This window comes from Rhyacophila brunnea, unplaced genomic scaffold (genome assembly GCF_057557595.1).
Source record: "Rhyacophila brunnea isolate RB1 unplaced genomic scaffold, BYU_Rbru_1.0 scaffold_20, whole genome shotgun sequence".
Lineage (NCBI taxonomy): Eukaryota > Metazoa > Arthropoda > Insecta > Trichoptera > Rhyacophilidae > Rhyacophila > Rhyacophila brunnea.
This window is the reverse complement of record NW_028232860.1, coordinates 21981736-22004243: the sequence shown is the minus strand read 5'-3', so window position 1 is coordinate 22004243 and position 22508 is coordinate 21981736. Positions and strand designations below refer to the sequence as shown.

At 34.8% G+C, this 22508-nt stretch overlaps 3 protein-coding genes across 3 annotated transcripts in view; 1 reads left to right on the top strand and 2 right to left on the bottom strand.

Moving 5' to 3' along the window:
• LOC147071408 (uncharacterized) overlaps positions 1-22508 on the bottom strand; it is a 444271-nt gene that overhangs the window by 412646 nt on the left and 9117 nt on the right. The window lies entirely within an intron of this gene.
• On the top strand, positions 9374-12691 carry LOC147071411 (uncharacterized). Its single transcript, XM_085948130.1, has 3 exons — positions 9374-9573; positions 11435-11556; positions 12309-12691. Exons 1-3 carry the CDS (start codon positions 9508-9510, stop codon positions 12568-12570), a joined length of 450 nt encoding a protein of 149 aa, XP_085804256.1. The 5' UTR covers positions 9374-9507; the 3' UTR covers positions 12571-12691.
• Positions 12575-22238, bottom strand: LOC147071410 (26S proteasome regulatory subunit 4). The gene is made up of 8 exons (XM_085948129.1): positions 22158-22238; positions 21791-22078; positions 21492-21662; positions 19303-19617; positions 16082-16182; positions 14208-14304; positions 13115-13324; positions 12575-12916 (listed from the first exon to the last, which is right to left on the bottom strand). The coding sequence occupies exons 1-8, from the start codon at positions 22158-22160 to the stop codon at positions 12782-12784; spliced, it is 1320 nt and encodes a 439-aa protein (XP_085804255.1). The 5' UTR covers positions 22161-22238; the 3' UTR covers positions 12575-12781.

Genomic DNA, 22508 nt, shown 5'->3' with positions numbered 1-22508 from the left:
ACATCGGAAATGGATGATATTCACAAATCAACAACAACTGTCAAATGATTGTTTCGTTCAGGTTGAAAGATACGAACCTGATATGACTCAAGGAACCAAGTAGAAGTTACCTGCAGGTCGATTCCGTAACTTACCTACTCATTATCAATTAAATACAATAATTCTTACGTGCTAAGTACAAGTTGAATATTTTGACAGTTAATCAAGGAATAATGGACGTACGTACGCCCATTGTTGACTAGGAGGTCAGGTGACATGGTTATACATAATAATTAGTTTTATCTATCGGGAGAGGCCCAATGATCATGGGTATGACACTACCTTCAGATTCAAATAATACTATAAGTACATTTTTAAAAAGTGACTTAAGGCGATGTCTTTGGCCTAAATTACACATATAATGTGACTTTTACGCCATCTATTTATATTTAAAGGCATCTACCATGAATTTCTAAAAATCTGTTACTAAAAACTTTGGTCGATTCCAACCAGATGGCAGATATCAATTAAATTGCCAGATGAAAAAAATCGCTAGACAAAAATTCATTTACATATTATAAGAATATAATAATATATTCTACTATAATATTATTATATATATATACCTATTCAAATAATTATATATTTTTTTAAATAAGTACAATATTTTATTAATATCGTATTGACATTTTTATGATTTAAAAGAAAAGTTTTAAATCAATTTATACTTGCCAACTTCTTTTTTCATTTTGAATAGAAATTTAGAATACAAAAGGCCAATATAGGGCCAAAGGAATGAAAATATGGAAGAGAAGTATTAGTCTATTGACAAATTTTTTATTTTTATTTTATAAAGTAAAATATACTATATGCACATACCAGGTCACACTGCAGATGAATATTACCTACTCTATAAACTTAGGGAAGGTAAAGAAACAACTTGTTCATAGGAGTGGTCAATTTTAATAGAACATTACACAATAAAAATAATACAAAAACCTTATAAATAGGATAATTAAATATAGCCGTCATGAGCTTTTATGTTTTTTATTTACGAAAACAGTTTATTATACGTAAAAAATCATAATAAATACGTTTTTTTGTCGACGCATAGGTTTTTCGATCCAATAATTGTTAATTTAAAATTTGAAATTTTCATACATTTTGATGCATCATTATCACAAACTAAGATTATATTAGGTAATATTATTAGGTTGGGGTACATTAGGTTAGGTTAGGTTAGGTTTGGTTTGGTCTAAAAAGAAAGTTATAAAATCTCATGACGGCATCTGCGGCACATTTACCAAAACTTATACCTATACCGATGAACCGAAAAATATCTATTGGTTGTAGATTTACATCATTTACATCAAATAATATACCTATGAACGATAGCAGCACGAATATATAGGTACCTACGTATTTATATTACTGCGTTAAACATTATTATATTGGCACCTAAGCGTCATTTTTGCGATTGCCTTCTAATAAATTGTATTGTCGCTACAATTATTATTACTTTGACATTTGTGAATTTCTACCTTTTCTTTGTGCGATATATTATTTATCGGTGAAAACAAAGAGATTAGATCCAATCTCTTTGGGTGAAAACAATTTTACCAATATGTGTAGTTATCAAAATTCAGTGAACTTATATTTAGGGGAATATATATTCGCACAATTGAATAGACTGTTTTCACAAAGCGCTGACAACATTTAAAAAGATGTTCGTCACATCGGAAATGGATGATATTCACAAATCAACTACAACAATCAAATGATCGATTTGCACTAAGGAAAAAGTAGTTTTCACGTATCAATATACTATTGTAACCCAATTAATCGTAAAAGAATATAAACACTATGAAAATTAGGTTTAATGTTTTTAAACAATATTTTGGCAAAACATAGGTATGTATTAGGTACCTACTTTCAGATTCAAATAATACTATAAATACCTATTTAAAAAGTGACGTTAATTAAAACTTAGGTAATTGTGCCGCAGATGCCGTCATGAGCTTTTATGATTTTTTTTAACGAAAACAGTTTATTCCATGTAGACAATTATAATAAATACCTTTTTCTGTCGGCGAATAGGCTTTTAGATCCAATAATTGTTAATTTAAAATGCTCATAGATTTTGATACTTACTTCATTATTACAAACTAAGATTATATTAGGTAATATTAGGTTGGGGTAGGTTAGGTTTTTTTTTTTATATGGGAGTTGCATTTATTATTGACCTTGCTTATTATGTACAAGGTTTTGTGTTTTTTTTGTAGATCTTCAATTGGAGTTTTCTTTATTTATTAATCTTTTTTTACTATATAGTGTTGGGACCAGGAGGGATATACTACTGTGGGTCTTAACAGGAACTTCTCCGCATTTGCTCTTGTGAAGAGGAAACCACAGAAAACTCTTCAGGAGAAGACGGACTGTTGACAGAAATCACCAGGCCTTCCGTTTCACTTGAAGAGTGTTCGGCATTTTGTGTCCTGGCTTCGTTTATTTTGCCAATATCCTGCACTATTTTAATCATGTATGATACTACCTTTCGTGATAGTTCCTTGTGAACTATCACGGATCCGATGTCGCATAGGTCCTCATCTAGACTCCTGCATCGCGCCTCCAGCTGCTGTCTTTGGAAGCTGAAAATGGGGCAATGCATAAAAAGATGAGGGACATCTTGAGGGGTCATATCATCACACGGGCAGCTGTCGATCTCGGAGAGCTTAAATCGATGCAGGTAGCTCATGAACCCACCATGACCCGTGAGGAATTGTGTGAGTTCAAAGCCAACTTCCTGCATTCTCCTGAAATCAAAGGCATGGAAAATTGTTGGGAAAAACATTTTAGTAATATTTCCTGTCGTTTCTTTCAAATATCGATCATTCCAGAGTTGAAGAGTCCTGCTTTTTATTTTCCTTTTGGCAAAACTGAGCGGAAACTTGGCAAAATCTGGGGCCGTCTTTTTAAGAGTAGCCTCTCGAGCCTTTTCGTCCGCTTTTTCATTTCCTAGGATTCCGCAGTGACCCCTTATCCAGCCGATGTGCACGTTCTGTTTTCTGCATCGTAGTTCCTGGATATCAGGGTAGGTTAGGTTTTTTTTTTTTAGAATTATTAATAACCATGTCCTTGCTTTTTCGTACAAGGTGGTTGTTGTTAGTAATTTTGAACAATCACAAACACCCAGGCTTTGAGAAAAACACATAAATGTTTTTGTCACGACCGGGAATCGAACCCAGGAACTCTCGGGTGGAAGGCGAGCGCCTTACCGGGTAGGTTAGGTTAGGTTAGGTTAGGTTGGATTAGGTTAGGTCAGGTCAGGTTAGGTTAGGTTAAGTTATATTAGGTTAGGTTAGATTAGGTTTAGTTAAAGAAAGATACTTATACAATCTCATGACGGCATCTGCGCCACATTTACCAAAATTTATATCGATTAACCGAAAAAGATAAGTACCTATACCTAGGTGGTGTTATTTGGTTGTAGATTTACATAAAATAATATATTTACATATTTATATTACTGCGACATTAATTACCTATATTGACACCTAAGCATCATTTTTGCGATTGCCTTCTAATAAAATTGTATTGCTACAATTATTAGTTTTTCATTTGTGAATTTCTACCTTTTCTTTGTGCGATATATTATTTATCGGTGAAAACAATTTTACAAATGTGTGCAGTTGTCAAAATTGAGTGAATTTATATTTACAATGAGTGATTTATGATTTTTGTTTTGTGAAACAAACTATTTTATGTGATTTCATCTATTTATTTGTGAAATCATTTAATATATGTGAAAACTATTTTCCAAATGTTAAAGTTATTTTTTTTGTGAATTTTGATTATATTGCATTGTGCGATTAATTCCCACCCTTATATTTACAATGAGTGATGTATGTTTTTTGTTTTGTGAAACTAACTATTTTATGTGATGTCATTTATTTATTTGTGAAATTATTTAATATATGTGAAAACTACTTTCCAAATGTTTTTTTTTATGAATTTTGATTATTGCATTGTGCGATTAATTCCCACCCCATGTTAACCACCATAGACTACTTTTGTTTATTGTCTATGGTTATCAGTTTGACGTCAGTGTAGTGTCAAAAGTGCAGTGTTGCCAACCGTACTATAATTTTCGTCTGCGTACTATGTACGATATAAAACAGGTATAGTACGCCCAAAATACTATAATTTTGAGAAATCGGAAAAAAGTTGCCAATAGAAGAAAAACAACGCCAAAATAATCCATGAGAAGAAAAAAAAAATAATCCCCATGTCTAAAAAAAGGTGACGTTAATTACTTAACACAGCGATTTCCAAACTGGGAGGCGCGGAGTGTTGCAAAGGGAGGCGCGAAAAGTTAACACAATTAATGTAGCCACAGGTTTGTAGTTTGCAAATGCATAGTTTATAAAACGGCCACCAGCTATAAACTACACAAAAAAACAGTCCTATAAAAAGGTTGTTTGCAAACCTTTCTGCAAATATGGAGACTTATTTTATAATCCCTCACTTCTATACTATTGTGAAGCGCAATGGCTATCTCGTAAAAAATGAAATAAAACGGTCAAATTAATCATAATGTTTAAATTTGAGGCAAATTTGTTTAGGAACAATAATTTTGTTGTTAACCTTGTCTATTTGGTTGAAGTTTAAAAAAAATTGAGTGAATAGATCAATCCAAGGACCACTAATGCATTCACTGATTTAAAACGACAAAGTGAAGGCATTCATAAAAAAATTGGAGCTTAGGAAATCAAAATGACAAAAAAAAGTTCGCCATGTCTCCGCTTTTAAATGATTTTTACGCCAGATATATTGAAGCAAACCAAAATCTAGTTTGCTAATGCACTTTTCACACTTTTTTATTAATAGCAAAAAAGTCGCCCACTGCGCTGCTTTGTTTCGGAGCTATTAAATGTTTTAAATGTATAGTTGAAAAATCGTGACCCAGAGGTTCCGCTGCAGGATGTGGGGTCCATGATAGATTCCATTTGTCAATGAACGAAGATGAATTTGGATCGACTAGTATTGAAATTGATTGTGCTAGTAAACAAGCACATTCGTCAAAAATTAAGGTAATATAAGTAATAAAACCTTATTTTTTTTTGTTTTAATTTTTGTATTTGTAAGTAAGTATATTGTTGACTATTTAAAAAGGTGTCTGTATTATTTAATGAAATAAGGGGGGGAGGCGCCTAGATTAGATTTTTTTAAAAGGGAGGCGTAGTAACATTAAGTTTGGAAACCACTGACTTAACATTTGAATTTTGTCTAAAAAAACGAGACGTTAATTACCCTTAATGCCAGCGCTCCATTGGCGAGCCAAAAGTCCGACGACAATAAGTCTACAGATTTTTCTACGTTCTGCTACTGGCCAACAGACGTTCAACGAAACGAGTATATAATTAATTTGACGAGTAAAACAGTCGACTTTGACAGCATAGATAATATACGTATATCTGACAGTTAAATCGTGATGGCGTTAAATGATACCGACGTTTTATGTTTTTTGGGTTATTGGGTGGCAGATAATGTAATAACGAAGCAAAGGGTACACAAATACTGGGTGAAACATTGGATAAGGAAACGAACGACATTATCCCACACAAATTTAATACGAGAATTGCGTTTGCAACCGAGCGATTTCCGCAATTATTTGCGAATGTCGGAGGATGTATACACAGAACTGTATAATTTGGTCTCCCCATTTATTAAAAAAAAAAATACTATGATGAGGGAAGCTATTTCTCCTCATGATAGATTATGTGCAACCCTGCGATTTTTGGCTGCCGGCGGAACATTCACTGACTTGCATTATAGAACTGCGATTGGAAGACAAACTCTGGGCAAGATAATTCCCGAAACTTGCCAAGTCATCATTGACGTTTTGAAAGGAGAATATTTCAAGGTGTGTATTATATTATACGTCATCTAATAAAGTTGGGCAAATTTACAAATATATCATTAAAAGTAGACATTGGTTGGTCTTATAAAGTGAACGCTTAGTGGATTGTTTTACCTATATAAATCATAGACGGCAACATCATAAGAATGGCAGACAAGATGCATTTGAGATAGGTATATATATAGTCACAAATAAGGCCATCGTTGACATGCTAAATATTCAATAGACCATTAGAATGCTGTACCTAGCCAGGACTCTCCATATAGGCTGTAAGCAAGCTGCTTAATTATTCCTGTTGAATGTATTGTAATACTAGTCATATTCTTCGAAAAGCAAGCATGGAATTTGATTTCTAAATGAGGCCACATAATAATATAGGTTTGCTAACATAGCTCAAATACTTACCATTTGTTGTATCGCTTAAGCTAAGGTTTATAGGCATAAAAACAAACAAAAAAACAAATATTTTTACAAGATATTTATTCATACAAAAAACATTAATTTATTATACCGGCTTTTGTACATTTTTGCTTAATATACGATAAACTGGTTGAGTATGAACAGTAGTTGCTGGCATTATTTTGTCACTTTGTCCCATTAAGGCAACTTCATGCATCAGCTTCTCGGCCAGCAATCTTTGTCCCTGTGACATCGATCGTAGTTTCATGGCCATCATTTTGCCAAAAACATCAAATTCATCTTCAGTCTTGCTTAGTTTGTCGGTGATTAATTCTAACACTTTGTTGGCGCTATCATTCGATTTTTTTCGTTTGAACGATGGGGGTTCTGGTGCTCTATTGAGATTCGACCTTGGAGTAGTCGACAATGTGGATGTTGAAGGCGAATATTCTATCTGTAAATAAAATGTTGATTATTTTTTGTTGCAGTTCCCTGATACGCACGAAGAAATGGAGACGATTGCAGAAGAATTTAATAGTAAATGGCAATTTCCAAATTGCCTGGGCGCAGTTGATGGGAAACACATTGCAATCGTGCCACCTGCAGGCGCCGGCTCCCACTTTTATAATTACAAACATTTCCACAGCATTGTTTTGATGGCGATTGCAAATGCTAATTATGAATTTATTTATGTTGATGTTGGAACAAATGGACGTATTTCTGATGGAGGCGTACTGAGAAAATCTGATTTTTTCAAACGTTTAGACGAAGGCAGATTAAAAATACCTGCACCAAAAAAACCTACTGCTAATTCTGATGCACTGCCATTTGTTTATATTGGCGATGAAGCCTTTGCATTACGTAACGATTTCATAAAGCCGTATTCACAAAGGCAATTAAATCACAGTAAAAGAATATATAATTATCGGACATGCAGAGCCAGGCGAATTATAGAAAATGTTTTTTGGCATTTTAGCTGCTAGATTCCGCATTTTTCAAGCTCCAATAAACATGAAAATTGAAAATATCAATACAGTTGTATTAACTTGCTGTGTGCTGCACAACTTTCTTCGTCGCAAATCAACACATACTTATACTCCTTCTCATGACCTTGATAGGGAAAATCCTGAGACAGGTTTAATAGAGCTCGGACTGAGGTCACAGGACACCTTAGCGCCTTTGGAAGCAACGACTAATCGGAACTCGACTGCCAATGCTAAGAAAGCGCGAGGAGATTTCGAAAAATATTTTAATACTACCGGGGCTGTCACATGGCAAGAAAGTATGATAAGCAATAGATAAATTAAACCAATGTAACAATTTAGTTAAAATGTTTTACCTCAATACAATCTTCGTTGTTTAACGAGTTGGAGTAACTCTCATCAGGAGACATGTTTTCCAAATCGTCCACCATGCTGGATATTGAGCTCGATTCTGTAAAACAAAATGTAAATTGTTAAAATACAACATAATACTCAAACTTGTTTTTTATTATCTCTCCCCTAAGTACCCATTCCTTCATACGGTTAATATTGATATTGGTATAATTGGTGTAATCCAGTATATCGGGTATTTTCAAAATGTGTTTTCCGCTGTATTCCTCATAACCAAACTGTACCATTAATTTTGATTGATGATTGACGATTTATTGATTGTCTCTGAAGGAACCTAACTCGAGCGATTTTTGATTTTATGATCATTTCTTTTCTTCTTCTTTCGACCATGTCCAATCATAATATGGACCTCCACGGAGTGGAGGTTTGTATTGACAGATTTTGTTTTTACGAGAAATGGATGTCAGCCACTTGCTCAACATATTAGGTCCATACTCTGACTCATACACAAATTGAAATTCAATGTGTACTTGTCAGACCCAGGATTTGAACCTGGGACCCGACCACGACTCAATAAGCCGCGCTTCCACCGCCATGATCGTACCTATATATTATTATTTCTTACCTACCTCAGCAAAGAATAAATAATTTTATTGTGACTAGAAATGATTCATAGCTGTATGTTTTAATTGCTTAATAGTAGCTAATCTAATGCGATGTCACTTTCAGAGATACGACAATGTCATAGTCTGCACGTGTATAATAAATAGCTTTAAAGCATTCCCTCGTACCTATATATTATTATTATTTATTACCTACCTCGGCAAAGAATAAGAAATTTTATTGTGACTAGAAATGATTCATAGCTGTATGTTTTAATTGCTTAATAGTAGCTAATCTAATGCGATGTCACTTTCAGAGCTAGGTACGACAATTTCATAATCTGCACGTGTATAATAAATAGCTTTAAAGCATTCCTACGTACCTTCCATTTGGTCGTTCAAGAACTCCAAATTTTTATAGTACCACAGTTTGGGTAGATAAACTGCGTCTGTGCCGGCTCCGCTTCGATATGATGTCCTTACTTTATTTCTCTCCTTTCTGTAACCCGACCTCAATGTCTGTATTTTCTTTTTAACATCGTCGACCCTTGCCTGCGGCTCCACCTTGATTAAAATCTCCAAAAGTTCCGCATACGCCAAGGACTTGGCATCACGATTCTTGTATAGTGGGCTGGTCGTCTTCCACAACGATGGGTTGTCTTTAAAACAACTAATAAAATCTTCCAAGAAACTTTTCGAATGCACTCGTAGATCTACCATTGTTGTTATCGATGTGAGATGTCCGAACACTTTGAATGACAGTAAAATAATGATGGCGCTGTCGTCCGTCGGCATAGATATAAATAATGTGACGGTAAAGCGTGGTGAACGTACGAATTTCAGCGGCTCGGCGAGTAAAATATCAAACATGTTTGAAATCCAACGAGCCTGGTCTGCGGATTAAAAAGTCCGCAGACCTGGGGTGCTCCACGCGAAAAAAAAGTCCGAAGACTGTAAATCGTCTGACTTGCGTGCCAATGGAGCGCCGGCATGGATATTTTGTCTAAAAAAAACAAGACGTTAATTACCTTACGTTTAATTTTTTGAAAATGATTTTCACTCAACGCGTACTATAATTTTGAAGGCACTGTACTATAACTCCTTTTTCAAAATATGGCAACACTGAAAGTGTACGTCCATGGCAGTGTCAAATCTGTCATTAGTGTCATTTTGATTTTAAAATTCTTATTTTCATTCCGTTCACTCACGCGACTTATACGAATATTTTTTGCAATTTTCACTATATCCTACTAGTACGTATATAAATCGTCAAATGGCTGTCGATAAACCGGACGTCGATGGATCTGGTTGGAATAAAATATCCCAAAAAGCCATGAATGTACGTTTTTTACTATTTGTTGTATATATTCCACCTCATTTAGTTATGGAATCTTTTTAAAAATTAATATGCTCAGGTTCTAATGTCAGAATTTTCACACCTACCCTCATTATTGAAAGATGCTGATCAAATTTAATGTTCACTGGCTAGATAGAGCCTACAATGATTCATCTGCTTGGGGTACCTGATTGGAGAAGCGCCACTTTCAATAAGGATATATTATGTACAGTTGAAGCAAGCTGGGGTCCACTCGGAGTTGTTGCACTTCATATGATTCTCTTTAGTATATTATAGTACATTAGTCTATGATTCTCTGTATGAGGAAGGTTTTGTGAGGATTCCATGATAATCTACCATGTAATATATCATTGGTATAGTGACCCGCTGCGGGTGTTTCGTTCCTTTTTGTCTGTTGCATTGACTTAAACTATAATGGACACGTCTTATACTATAATACACAAATCTCAATATTTATGTAGATATATTAGCAGCGTAATGGTAATTTATTGTCAATGCTCCATGAACGCGAATTTACTATATGCACCGTTATTTCACTGTATATAGAATTCATTTTTCAACCCCATACAATAATAGATCTGTGTTACGAAAGAATCAAATATATATTTGCAGGGTCGTTAAGTATTTCTAGAATATATGCCGGCAAGATTGAAAAAGGGGGTGCATTTATTTTAAAGAGCAGTGTCTATTATATCCATGGACTGCTCTAGTAAGATTCCTTCACTTCTTTGCCGTAACGATGCTGTCTTTGTCTACATAGTTTATCGCCAAAAAAAAAATACTTTAACCTTCTCTTTACAATGTGAAAAAATTCATTCCGTTCCGGTGATGTCACTTTGGGTTATGTAATTGCTGTATTTCGTAATTTTTTTTTCCATTTCGTTTACTGTCTAATTTTGATGTACTTCACATATTTAATTCTGAAATAAATGTCTCAATTGTACGAAACGGATCATTATCTATAAATGCACTAGTCTCTGAAACATTTCTAAGTGACTCAGTTCTTCATGTCTACTGGTCCAGTATTTAGCATTTAAAATATTTACGCTAATGTTACGGTTTCAGTGAAGTAATTTATATTCTTTAGTGTTAAATAATTTGTGTATCCGAATATTATCATCATTGCTATTGACGTCCAGTGCAGGTTGGAAGATCACGCGTTAGTTAGAGGCAGCACATTATAAGGGGCAACAAATTATGGAAGTAATGCGATTAATACAACTTTTGAGACTCTATGGAGATTAAAAAATTCTCGCCTGCGGTGCAAGTGTTCCTAGAACATTTGTGGAAGTGTATAATGTGTCAGAATTTTAATGAAATTGTTTGTATGTGCAGAAATAATAAAATGCAGGAGATGTGTAATGAAACTACATAACATTTGAGGCTACAGATAGTAAGGGATTTGATTATTTTGTGAACAAATGTGCTTGAAAAATTAACTCTACCTGCATTGCAATAAGGATTATTATTTCAAAATCATGTTTTTATTTCATTTTACTATTCTGAAAATGTAAATGAACTGTACTACATTGCAATAAGGGTAACTGAACATGTCTGCAAAACATGTGCATTTTGATATTGAGAATTTGTTGCTTATGTAGGGTTTAATTGAATTTTAAAAATTAACCAATACTATCTGTAATAATTTGTAGTCTTGGTTCAATGAAAACAAATACGTATGACTAAGTTTAGTGTGCATTATTTATGTCGGATCTTAACAGCCTACCTCCACCCTTCGCCACTGGTGAGAGTGTACCTATCCAGTATCCATATTATATCAGTGGACCATAAATTTTATTTAAAAAAACAATGTGCTGTAAATTAAAACAATTTTTATTTTCAGGTTGGATATAAGGAGGGTGTTGATAATGCAAAAGATCAAGTTTTACAGGAGGGTTTTGACATTGGATACGTACGAGGACTTGATATTGGATTAAGATTAGGATTTTATAATGCTCTTTCAAGGTTCAGTGTTTTCTTTTACATTATGTTTCAATTAGGGACTGGGTTCACCTGTATGATTTGATGTCATATTGAGACAATAGATCTATTCGCCTTTCAGTGAAAACGGTTGCTCAGAGTTGAGGACATCGGGGCACCATGAATAGCTGATTGAATAGAAAGGCGATGAATTCAAATGGTTTTCATTGGGTCTTCATGAGTTGATAAGACAAGTCACGTCACGAGGAGTCGATGCTGACTTTAAAGAATTAGCTTCTCTGCTGTGTGGAACAAGCAATTCCATTCTTCTCATTAGTAGAACTGTGTTTCAAAGAATTACAGTCTACCAATAATTATAATGTTACAGTTCACCATAGTGAAGCTTATTTTTTTTGTTACGTAACTAAGCTTCCTACATAAATATCCTTAAGTTTGCCGTGTGAAGATTTATTATTTTTAGCTGTTTTGCTATCCCTGATTTATAGCATGGGTTGAGTGGATGGCTAATAACCAATCCACATGAAAAAATCTGTATACACAGAGGTAGGGTCATCAAAGTATCAGTGCAGGCGGCTCTCGTGGTGCATTGGGTAAGGCGCTTGCCTTCCACTCGAGAGTTCTGGGTTCGATTCCCGGTCAGGACACATTATTGCTAGTATCATTTGACAATGATACTAGCAAGTATTTTCACTGTGTGGAGGTCTATAATTATGCACTGCATTTTTATTACCAACCTGACTTACTGACATTTCAATGTCATTTTTTTGTATTTGCAGTGCACCCATTACAAATAAAGTGGAAGCGGAGTTACCTTCAGAGATATTGCACAAATTAACGGACAAAAGCAGTTGTATTTTATTGAAAAAACCTTCAATGGGACAGTGTCAGATGTGTGCGGACAAAAAAGTTTTGGAATACCCGATGTCAAGTGCGTTGCAAATTCAAGAACAACACAACGATACAGTAATAAAAAAGTTAGATGATAATTTTTCAACAATAACTAGTCATTTAGGAATAAAAGGCAATATAATAAAATAACAAATAATTAATTAAGTATTTAATGTAATTTATGAAATAATAATACATATTATCGAAATATAATTATTATAATATATAAGAGACAACACTTTTTATTTAAAGCATTTTACAATCATTAAAAACCGACACAGAAAAATTGTCTACAGTTTTTTTATTTGACTTATGTTAATTTTGCTTCAAAGAATGGATATTTCAAGAGAATATCAGTCTTTTAAAGATATAATCCTTCAGGAGTTCCTTCTTTCTTGCGATACAGGACACTCTCCTTAGATTTTTTGAAGTCTTCGTTTGTGACTTTCATTCTTCGTTCCCTGAGCGCCATTAATCCGGCTTCTGTGCATATAGCCTGTAAAAAAAAATTACATTTAACTCAAAAAGACAGAATCTTCCCTCTCACTCGCTCCAGCATTTAAAAAAATAATACCCAGCTATGTACTTGGAAACGGTACTAACATTTATTTCCTTACAAACAAGTAATAATATATTAACATTTGTGTAATGTGCATCTGGGAGTAGATTTAGAGAAGAAAGGCAAACAACTAACCTTGATATCTGCACCGGAGAGATCATCTTTCGCCATGATCAACTCCGATAAGTTGACGTCATCGGCTAACGTCATCCTCGATGTGTGAATTGTGAAAATACGCCTCTTTGTTTTCTCATCGGGCAACGGGAATTCAATTTTACGATCAATACGGCCGGGCCTGATCAATGCTGGATCCAAAGTCTCAATTCGATTGGTTGCCATGATGACCTAAACAGCAATTAATATTATTATTATAGTATATATTTTTTAAAAATTGCTCCTCCAATAGGTATCCGACGACATCATTTTCCTACCTTTATTATAACAGTGTTATGCGTGTATCACTTGGTTGCTGGAAATATCTCAGGGATAACCCGACAGTTTCCTTTGTGCCGGGTCCAGACTACGTGTAATGTAACCCGAATTGTATGGACGGCACACGAACTCGATGCGAATCCTGTTGCTCGAATTATCGAGCACTGCGAGCGCCTGTCAAAAACCGACAACCGATGGATCAGCGCGAACGTCGTTACGAGCATTTTATGTAAGGATCGTAGCTACGTATGGACGACAAATTTCCGCTACATTACACGTATCTGGATGCGGTCTTGCACTATAGTGTTTTTCGTAATAAACAATTGAAATAATTACAGATGTAGATTCACTGCCTCTTCATAATAATATGCACACTGCATTTTATTTGAATAACCTTTTTCACTATACCTGATCGGTCTAATGAATGGTTGAACCTACTCGAATACCCAATTAATTAATTTTGACATTTGTTTATCGGGAGATTCAATTTCTAAAAGAGGATGTTTGCTGTATATTAGTTTGCTCAGTACTATGTGAAAATATCTAAATAATGGATACGTTTTTATCTAAAAATAGCTCTTTTACTTGCTCTCCATTCGATATTGCAATTTTGTAAAAATAATTAGTCCTAGTTAACGGTCTTTAGTTCTATACCAACACAGCATTGGTTCTTTTTTTCATAATAATTATTCTACACGGGTGTTGTGGGACTATAATATGATTTTAACCCGTACAAGCATGACGTTGAAAGATGAATAGAAAATGAGTTTGCACAAAGAAAAATCAAATACTATACCTTGACATCACCTCTGTAATCAAATCCATCCAGTTGATTCAGTAACTCCAACATTGTGCGTTGAATTTCACGCTCACCGCCTGAATTGGAGTCATACCTGCAAGTAGGTTGGTAAAATTTTTACATTAGTTCCACCGTAGACAAACAGTTCCCTCATAATTTACGAATTGACTTAAAATGCTTACAGAGGTTATCAAATTTGTACTATGGATTTTTAAAAGGTTATCATAGCAAGCATTTTTTTCTGATTCCCACCAAAATTTAGATTTGTGTTCAGTGTTGTTTGGCAAATCATCATGGAAAGATACACAGTGATTGTACAGCGTATACAAATTGTTAAAATTTTAAAACAATGTCGTTCTCGAGAACTTGGACTTTCTTATGGCACTACATGGAATATTCTTCATTTGCATTTTTGAAGGAATATAAAATACAGTGACAATGTGGTGCGTCGAAATTTTGCTGATTATATTTTAGAGCTACATAAAACAAACCCATTATTTCATGAAAAAATCATCTTCAGCAATGAAGTTCATTTTTGGTTAAATGGCTTTGTAAATAGTCGCATTTGGAGTAATGAAAACCCACATGCTATTCTTGAAACACCTTCACATCCACAAAAATTTATATTTTGGTGTGGTTTCTCGTCTGCAGCCCGATTTCCTAACTATCGTCTCGTGTGGCACCAGACGACATGACGTAATTGTGACGTCAGCCAATACACGCTCGAGTGGGCGGCATGTATTGGCTGACGTCACAATTTGACATTTGTGACATTTGTTATAATAAATGATTTTACTCCCTACTTTAATTATAGTTTGTCAATTTATGGCTACGGCCGTATGTTGTAGCTTAACCACTAGGGAATGACAAAAGAAATGGCGTATTTAAAAAAAACACTACCTTATTCTTAGGTCAATATTTATTATAAAGCAATCATTATTCATAAGATGTTTATCACACTTGAATGGTCAAAGACATAGCTTATAATAAGTATCTTTAGAATCATCTTCAAATGTGTTAATCTTGCCGATTTTTTGAATAATAAAATGCCTAATTCTTGTCAAATTTGGGATCACAGAGATTATCAATATAATTTTTTATCGTGAATATTTTACAAAAATTATCTCGTAATAATTTATACTAATGGTTTCATAAATGCGTTTAAAAATTAATAAACGTAAAAAATCTTAACACCACTGCAGTTATGTACCGAAATATGACTATATTCTAAAACATTAGAGCGAGAGGTTTAAAAGAATACTATTTTATGTAACAAAAATACTTTATGCAGTCATCAAATGTTTAAAATAACTATAAAGGATAATAAGGCTTCAAAATTATATAAATAGATTATCTACAACGTTTAAGGAGTGTCCAGGATCATGGTTTGAAAATACAATAAAAACTCAATTTTGACCTTCGACGAGCATGTCCCCCCTTAATTCAGACAAATTCGACCAACTTATAGATTATGCAAGAAAAATGTTCGTTATTTTTTGGATCAACCTATATATGCGAACAAACATTTTCGATCATGAACCTCAATAAAAATTCTATGATAAAATATCTCCGCTGCCCATTTAGAAGCAGTTTTCAGAATATCAACTACAAAATTAACACCTGAATTTTAAAAAATGTACAACAGTTTCATTCTTTTCATTAATTTTTTTGTAATGTTTATTTTTCGTAATAATAAATAGTGTATATCTAAAAATGGTATTTTACTTGCGGCCCGCCGCTCATTTTGAATTCTTGAATTTGGCCCTCTATCCAAAAAGTTTGCCCCCCCCTGCCTTAGACAATAAGACTGCTGATATAATAATGTTAGATACTATTATTGATATATTTGACAATATTATTGTGTATCTTACCGTTTAGTCCCTACAGCATCAATTTCATCAATAAATACTATGGAAGGTGCATGTTCCTCTGCTACTCTGAACAGTTCACGTACTAATTTCGGTCCATCTCCCTGAAATTGTGAAAGTCACATTAGAAATGAATTCCGATGACACACTATTATTGTACTTGTACGTATGTGTTGGATAGATATACCATGGAGCCAAGAGAATGGTAGCATTAAGAGGCCCACGAAGGGTGAAGCAGACAAACAAGTTGATTGTCCGATCTGAACCCCGTGAGACTCTTCTCAGCTCCGCATTATACTCTCCAGTTTTCTCTGTTTAAGGCTATACCTCAGCTGAGGCATGGTCTAAAAAGATCGTGACTAGGCGATGCGCGGAATGCGGGTCGCGGGTGCAAATGACGGAAACCGAACGAAATATGGTTTGTCATAAAAGTTCAACATGCGTCCTTTTTATGTTATGTTTTGTATTATATTTGTAATAATAATAGTATACTCATTGACATGTTTTCTTTTTTAAGTACATACGTAAAGTTTTTTAGTAATCTTTACACGATTTAAGAATATTTTCATCCGACGCCATGACAAAACGAATCGACGTGCAGACGCCTCCACTATCGCTCTCCGAATGACAATGCGGCCGTAATTTCATTCTACATACAATTGAAAATTATTTGCCGTTTCACTTATGTACGCTCTTAACACTGATTACGAGGGTGGGTCAATAAGTCCTTAGAAAAGCCGACAGGTGGCGCGACTAGTACTGTAAGCGGTTTGTTTTCATGCAGCGGCACCACCGATTCAGTATGCTGCGAAGTTTCAATCAGATTGGTCGGGTTGTTGTGTGTTTCTCGTACATTTAAAAAAAAAATTTGCTTGTGGAAAATGGAAAAATGGAAAATGGAGAAAATTGAGTTTAGAGCTGTCATTAAACATTTTAATATAAAAGGGTTAACAGCAAAGGAAATAAAAAATTAGTTGGATTTAGTTCACGGCATATCTGCTCCTTCACTTGCAACTATTTATAACTGGTTAAATGAATTTAAACGTGGTCGTACATCAACAAAGGATGAACCACGCTCAGGACGTCCTGTAGAGGTGACTACACCAGAAATGATCAATAAAATCCACGATATGGTGTTAAGTGACCGAAGATTAAAGTTGAGTGAGATAATTGAGGTTACAGGGATCTCAAAAGGTAGCGTCATTTCTATTTTACATGACAAATTGGACATGAAAAATATTTCTGCAAGATGGGTGCCGCGTTTGCTCACAGTCGACAATAAACGCAATAGGGTGGTGGCCTCTAAAGCCCTGTTGTCGCTCATGCAACGCAATCCGGATGAATTTTTTCGTCGCTTTGTGACTGTAGATGAAACATGGATACACCCAGTAGCGGCTGGCCTTAGAGGTCAAATAGTCAATGACCTCCCAAAAATAAATATCTTACAATCTATATACATTATACAATGTCAATTATCTCCTATATATTATTATCTTACGCCTTTTCCCGTTTTGGCGAGCGATTGTAACGTGACGCACACTAATGTATATGCACATGTATCTAACCACCATAAACACACACGTATCTCAACTCTCGCAGTCATTCGCTGCTCGGTCAGTTTCATGAATGCCGAGATTCATATTTTTTAATAATATTTCTTTCTCTCTCATTTGTCATATGTGAGACAGAAAGAAAGCACAAAACACGCCTTTTTTTTCATATTGTTTTATCGCTTGCATACACTAAATTTTGGTCATTGCTGAAAACGAGATGGCTATACTATTTTCAATATGTAAAATGAAACAGAATGATATAAAACATCTAAACAAATATTTCAAGAGTTTTGTTCTGTGGTACAAGGTCTCATTTAAGCGGTAAACCTTTTTATTCTTATTTGTTATCGCTTATTATTTCAAACTGACCATTGTTGTCTGAAAGTTTCATATGTTATTAATTGTAGTTCAGTTTAAATCCAACCTTTGAGTAAAACCCATCGACTGCATTTTCTGTATTTAAACCATTGTATACAAGTTACCGATTAAAATGTAATCTGCTACCTATATTAATCATAAAGTTACCTTCTAATAAGATCAGTGGAAATATAAAAAGTGTTTATATATAAATTATCCCGCCATTCCATAACACTAGGTATTATAATGGAGTTTTTATTAAAATATGTTTGATTGTTTTAATCGTATGTACTTAAATAGTATTAAGTACAACAGTTATTAGGTGTATAAATGTACACACAACGTTTGGTTTTTGACCTAATTTACAAAAAATTATAACGTGTTGGGTGCAATTTCGGTTAACGATGAGTTGACAACGTGAAAAATGGAAACTTTTTTAAGGGTAAGTAACCTACCTATAACAATTTCTAGCACTTCTTCTATAATGTATAAAAAGCTAATTTGGAATACGTCTTTTAAGTATACAACGAAAAGGCAAATTAAAATAATATATTCAAAATTGACCTACTCCGTTTTCAGGCTTAAAGCCGCTAATGGATACACCACTATACTCCCGAGACGAAAGAACAGTCAAAGCAGTGGATTGCGAAGGCAAACCATGTCCAAAGAAGGCGAAAACCGTAAAATCAGCTGGTAAGGTTATGGCTACTGTATTTTGGGATGCACGTGAAATTATTTTCGTTGACTATTTGGAAAAAGGAAAAACAATAACAGGGGATTATTATGCATCTTTATTGGACCAGCTAAAAAACAAAATTGAAGAAAAACGGCCTCATTTAAACAGGAAAAAAATCCTCTTTCATCAGGACAATGCCCGTGTTTACACATGTTTACGATCAATGGCTAAAATTGAAGAATTGAAATTGAATTGGTCGACCACCCACAGTATTCGCCAGATTTAGCCCCCAGTGACTTTTTCCTTTTCCCAAACTTAAAAAAATGGCTAAGTGGACAACGTTTTTTTTTCAAATGAAGAAGTCATCGATCGGACAAATGCTTATTTTGAGGACCTTCCGAAAACTTATTTTTCTGACGGTTTAAAAAAAATTGAGAAACGTCTAACCAAGTGTATTGAGCTCCAAGGAGATTATGTTGAGAAATAAAAAAAAAATACAAAAATAAAAACTGTTTTAATGCTTTTTTCTAAGGAATTATTGAACCACCCTCGTATCAAGACGCAGCATGTTAGAATACATGACATTACATTTGGTTCCTTTAGGAGTGTGAAATAATAATTATTGTTGCAAAACCTACCAAATACTTTTGAATAAGCTCCGATCCGACAACTCGCAGAAATGTGGCCGACGTCTGATTGGCTACCGCCTTCGCCAGGAGTGTTTTCCCCGTTCCGGGAGGGCCATAAAGTATGACTCCCTTGGGTGGCTTGATACCCATCTCTTCATAGTACTCGGGATGGGTGAGGGGCAATTCGACGGACTCTTTGATCTCTTGGATTTGTGTATCGAGACCGCCAATGTCAGCGTAAGTTTCTTGGGGAGCCTTTTCTAATTTCATCACGGAGACCATTGGATCTGTATCGTCACCCAATACTCCAACTACAGCGTGGACCTATTACAATCGATACATTGTGGATTAAGATGATAATGTGGGAATGTTTATGGCCACCGTGGCCGCGCGGCATAAGCGTTGGACTATCATGCCGTGGGTCCCAGGTTCGAATCCTGGGTCTGGCAAGTACACATATTGTTTTTCAATATGCGTGTGAGTCAGGGTATGGACCTAATAGGTTGAGCAAGTGGCTGACATCCATTTCTCGTAAAAACAAAATCTGTTAATACAAACCTCTACTCTGTGGAGGCCCATATGATCCTATTAGGATCGGACATGGTCGAAGAAGAAGTTTATGTTTGGGTAAATCAGTATTTCCGCTTCAAGACAGAGTATAATATGAATCTGTACAGAATAGAAATATGTAAAGTTTTTTAACAGGATTGGTCATCAACCATCCTTAAATACCTAAACATGGGCAAACAAATGCCAAATACAAGAGAGTTTTAGTACAACAAACCCTTCCTAGCTGAATTGTTATTGATTCATAATAATATTATTATTCAATATTCTTGTTTTAAATTGACGATAGGAAATAATTTGAACAATCAGAATTTTAATGATTTTGCTTAAATTTTACAATTTTGTAGGATCTAATCCTCACAAGCTAAAGTAATGAGTACCTACCCACAGATATATATATATATATATGTTTTCACTGGCCATATATTATTATGGTTGATTCACATCAGTTTTAGAGCCCAAACAGACAGAGGGCGGTCAGGCGTACTGTGTTCCGAGTTCAGCGTTCTTTGTAGTGTATAGACATCATCAAAACTGTGCACAGAGCAGGCAGTCAGACCGCGCCGGTCAAAGAGAATGTCTCTGCATTCTAGAGTTCTATTCTCACCACTACAAAGAACTCCATACCACTTGTACCGTTGCAATGTCAGAGACGACGTTGATCACTTATTTTTAAGCTATGCTAAAGCTTTCAAAAATTTCCACGTATAATGCAAACTAACTTAAAACTGGAAATAGCAACATTTTATGGCCAGTTCAAATTTCAAAATGATACATTTACTCACTAGTAAGTATACCACAATATTGGAAAACATTGGATTCATCGAACCGTTCTCTTGTCTGTATCATCAACCGAAACACAGCCGAGCACTTCAATAACCAACTTTATTGAGTCGGTGACAATCACACTTGATGATAACGTTAATACCTACTCAATGTTAATTTAAGTAGTATTGAGACAATATTATACTGTATTACTTATGCTACAATATATTGTACTATTCATAAAGCAATAAAAATTTACTTAAAACTCCCAGTCTTTTGCAGGAATAGCCTTTTTGCAATTGGTATCTTCTTCTTCTCACTTAATTAGAATATTATAGTTCATCGAAGCTTTGTATTGACATACGAAAGTAAATAAAAAATAGTTTTTCATCTTTAAGCAATTGCGGAAAAAGAACATTGAATTCCTCTTCTTCTCGCTCCGTGTTAATGGCTCCACAAAAGCAATGTTTTGTCTTCGGAAGATGAGCTGTCAAGCGACATGGGTTCTATACATTTATCCTGGATACAGAGGCAAACACATTTTGAAAATAGCCAATATACTGGATTATTTGTTAGTTTGGGTTGGGTTAGTTTAGGTTATCCTAACAAATAATCCAGTATATCGGCTATTTTCAAAATGTGTTTGCCGCTGTATCCAGGACAACCGACTAGTACCGCAACAAGTTATACGTTCAACGTTTGTATAAAAATAGAATGTATGTTTATTGAATGCTACCTGTCAACCGTCGGTTGAAAGCAGAATGCTTGACCGCTCTGTCTGCTCGCAGCCTTGGTTAAAAAAAACTTTCTACAGTTTGAAATTTGAACAAAACGGTGTGCATTAATAATTAACAATGTTTATTTACCTTGTGGTTAAGTAGAACTGAACATCCAGGTTCGAGCTGATCCTTATCAACAAACGATAAAATGCTAACATAATGTTCGCTGCCAACGGAAGTGGAAACAATTGCGTGATTATCGTCGATAATTTCTTCTAAATTGCCTACAGACATCGGCGTTCCTCTGAGATCATCAACCTAAAAACGAACAATGACATTTGAATTTATCTAGCAAGTCATGCATGAAAAAATATATTACTCTGACGAAAGATACATTTAGCGATGAGTGATTGATTATATATTCTAGTTTTGTGGGTGTACGTTACCTTGGACCTTTCTTCTTCGATTTTTTCTTCCTGCGGTTTCAACCTCTCTTGGTTTCTGATGAACTCCTCCTCCATGAGTAAATAATCCTTTATTCTCTCCAATTTGAGCAGTTTTAGCCGGCATCTCGTGTGGGGTGTCACCTGCGGTAGTTTCAAAGCAGCATCGGGCCCTTTCGTCTTACGCTTCTTCTTGCCAACTCGGGTTGGAATTGGAGGCTCGTACTTTTTCTTCTTGTCTTTATCATCTTTTTTATCTCCACCAGACCCTCCTCCAGATTGGTTTTGACCCTTCAATTAGAGAATTCTATTAATCACAAGTATATTTTCAGTAAATTATGCAAAATAAAAACATTGCGTGTGTATTTACCATCACTAAATCGGCTTCTGTCTTTTGTCAAAATCACACCGTCATCTACTCTTCGGCCCAAAGAGAATAACTCGAACAACTCGGATCTATGACTCGAGTATAATTTTACGTACCTATCTATATTATCTATGATTGATTCGCTTTAGAAAATAATACCATTTGAATAAATAAAAATCAGCGACAATGAAGGAACTCATTTAATTTAGGTATTTTATACACTAATTCCATTAGATAAAAAGTATAAAAACACATCAAAAATTGTATGCTACTGGTTCTACTGCTGAGAATAAAACAGGTAGGTATGAAGACACTCGTCAGATCCGGATAGTCTGACACAAACTAGGGATTGGA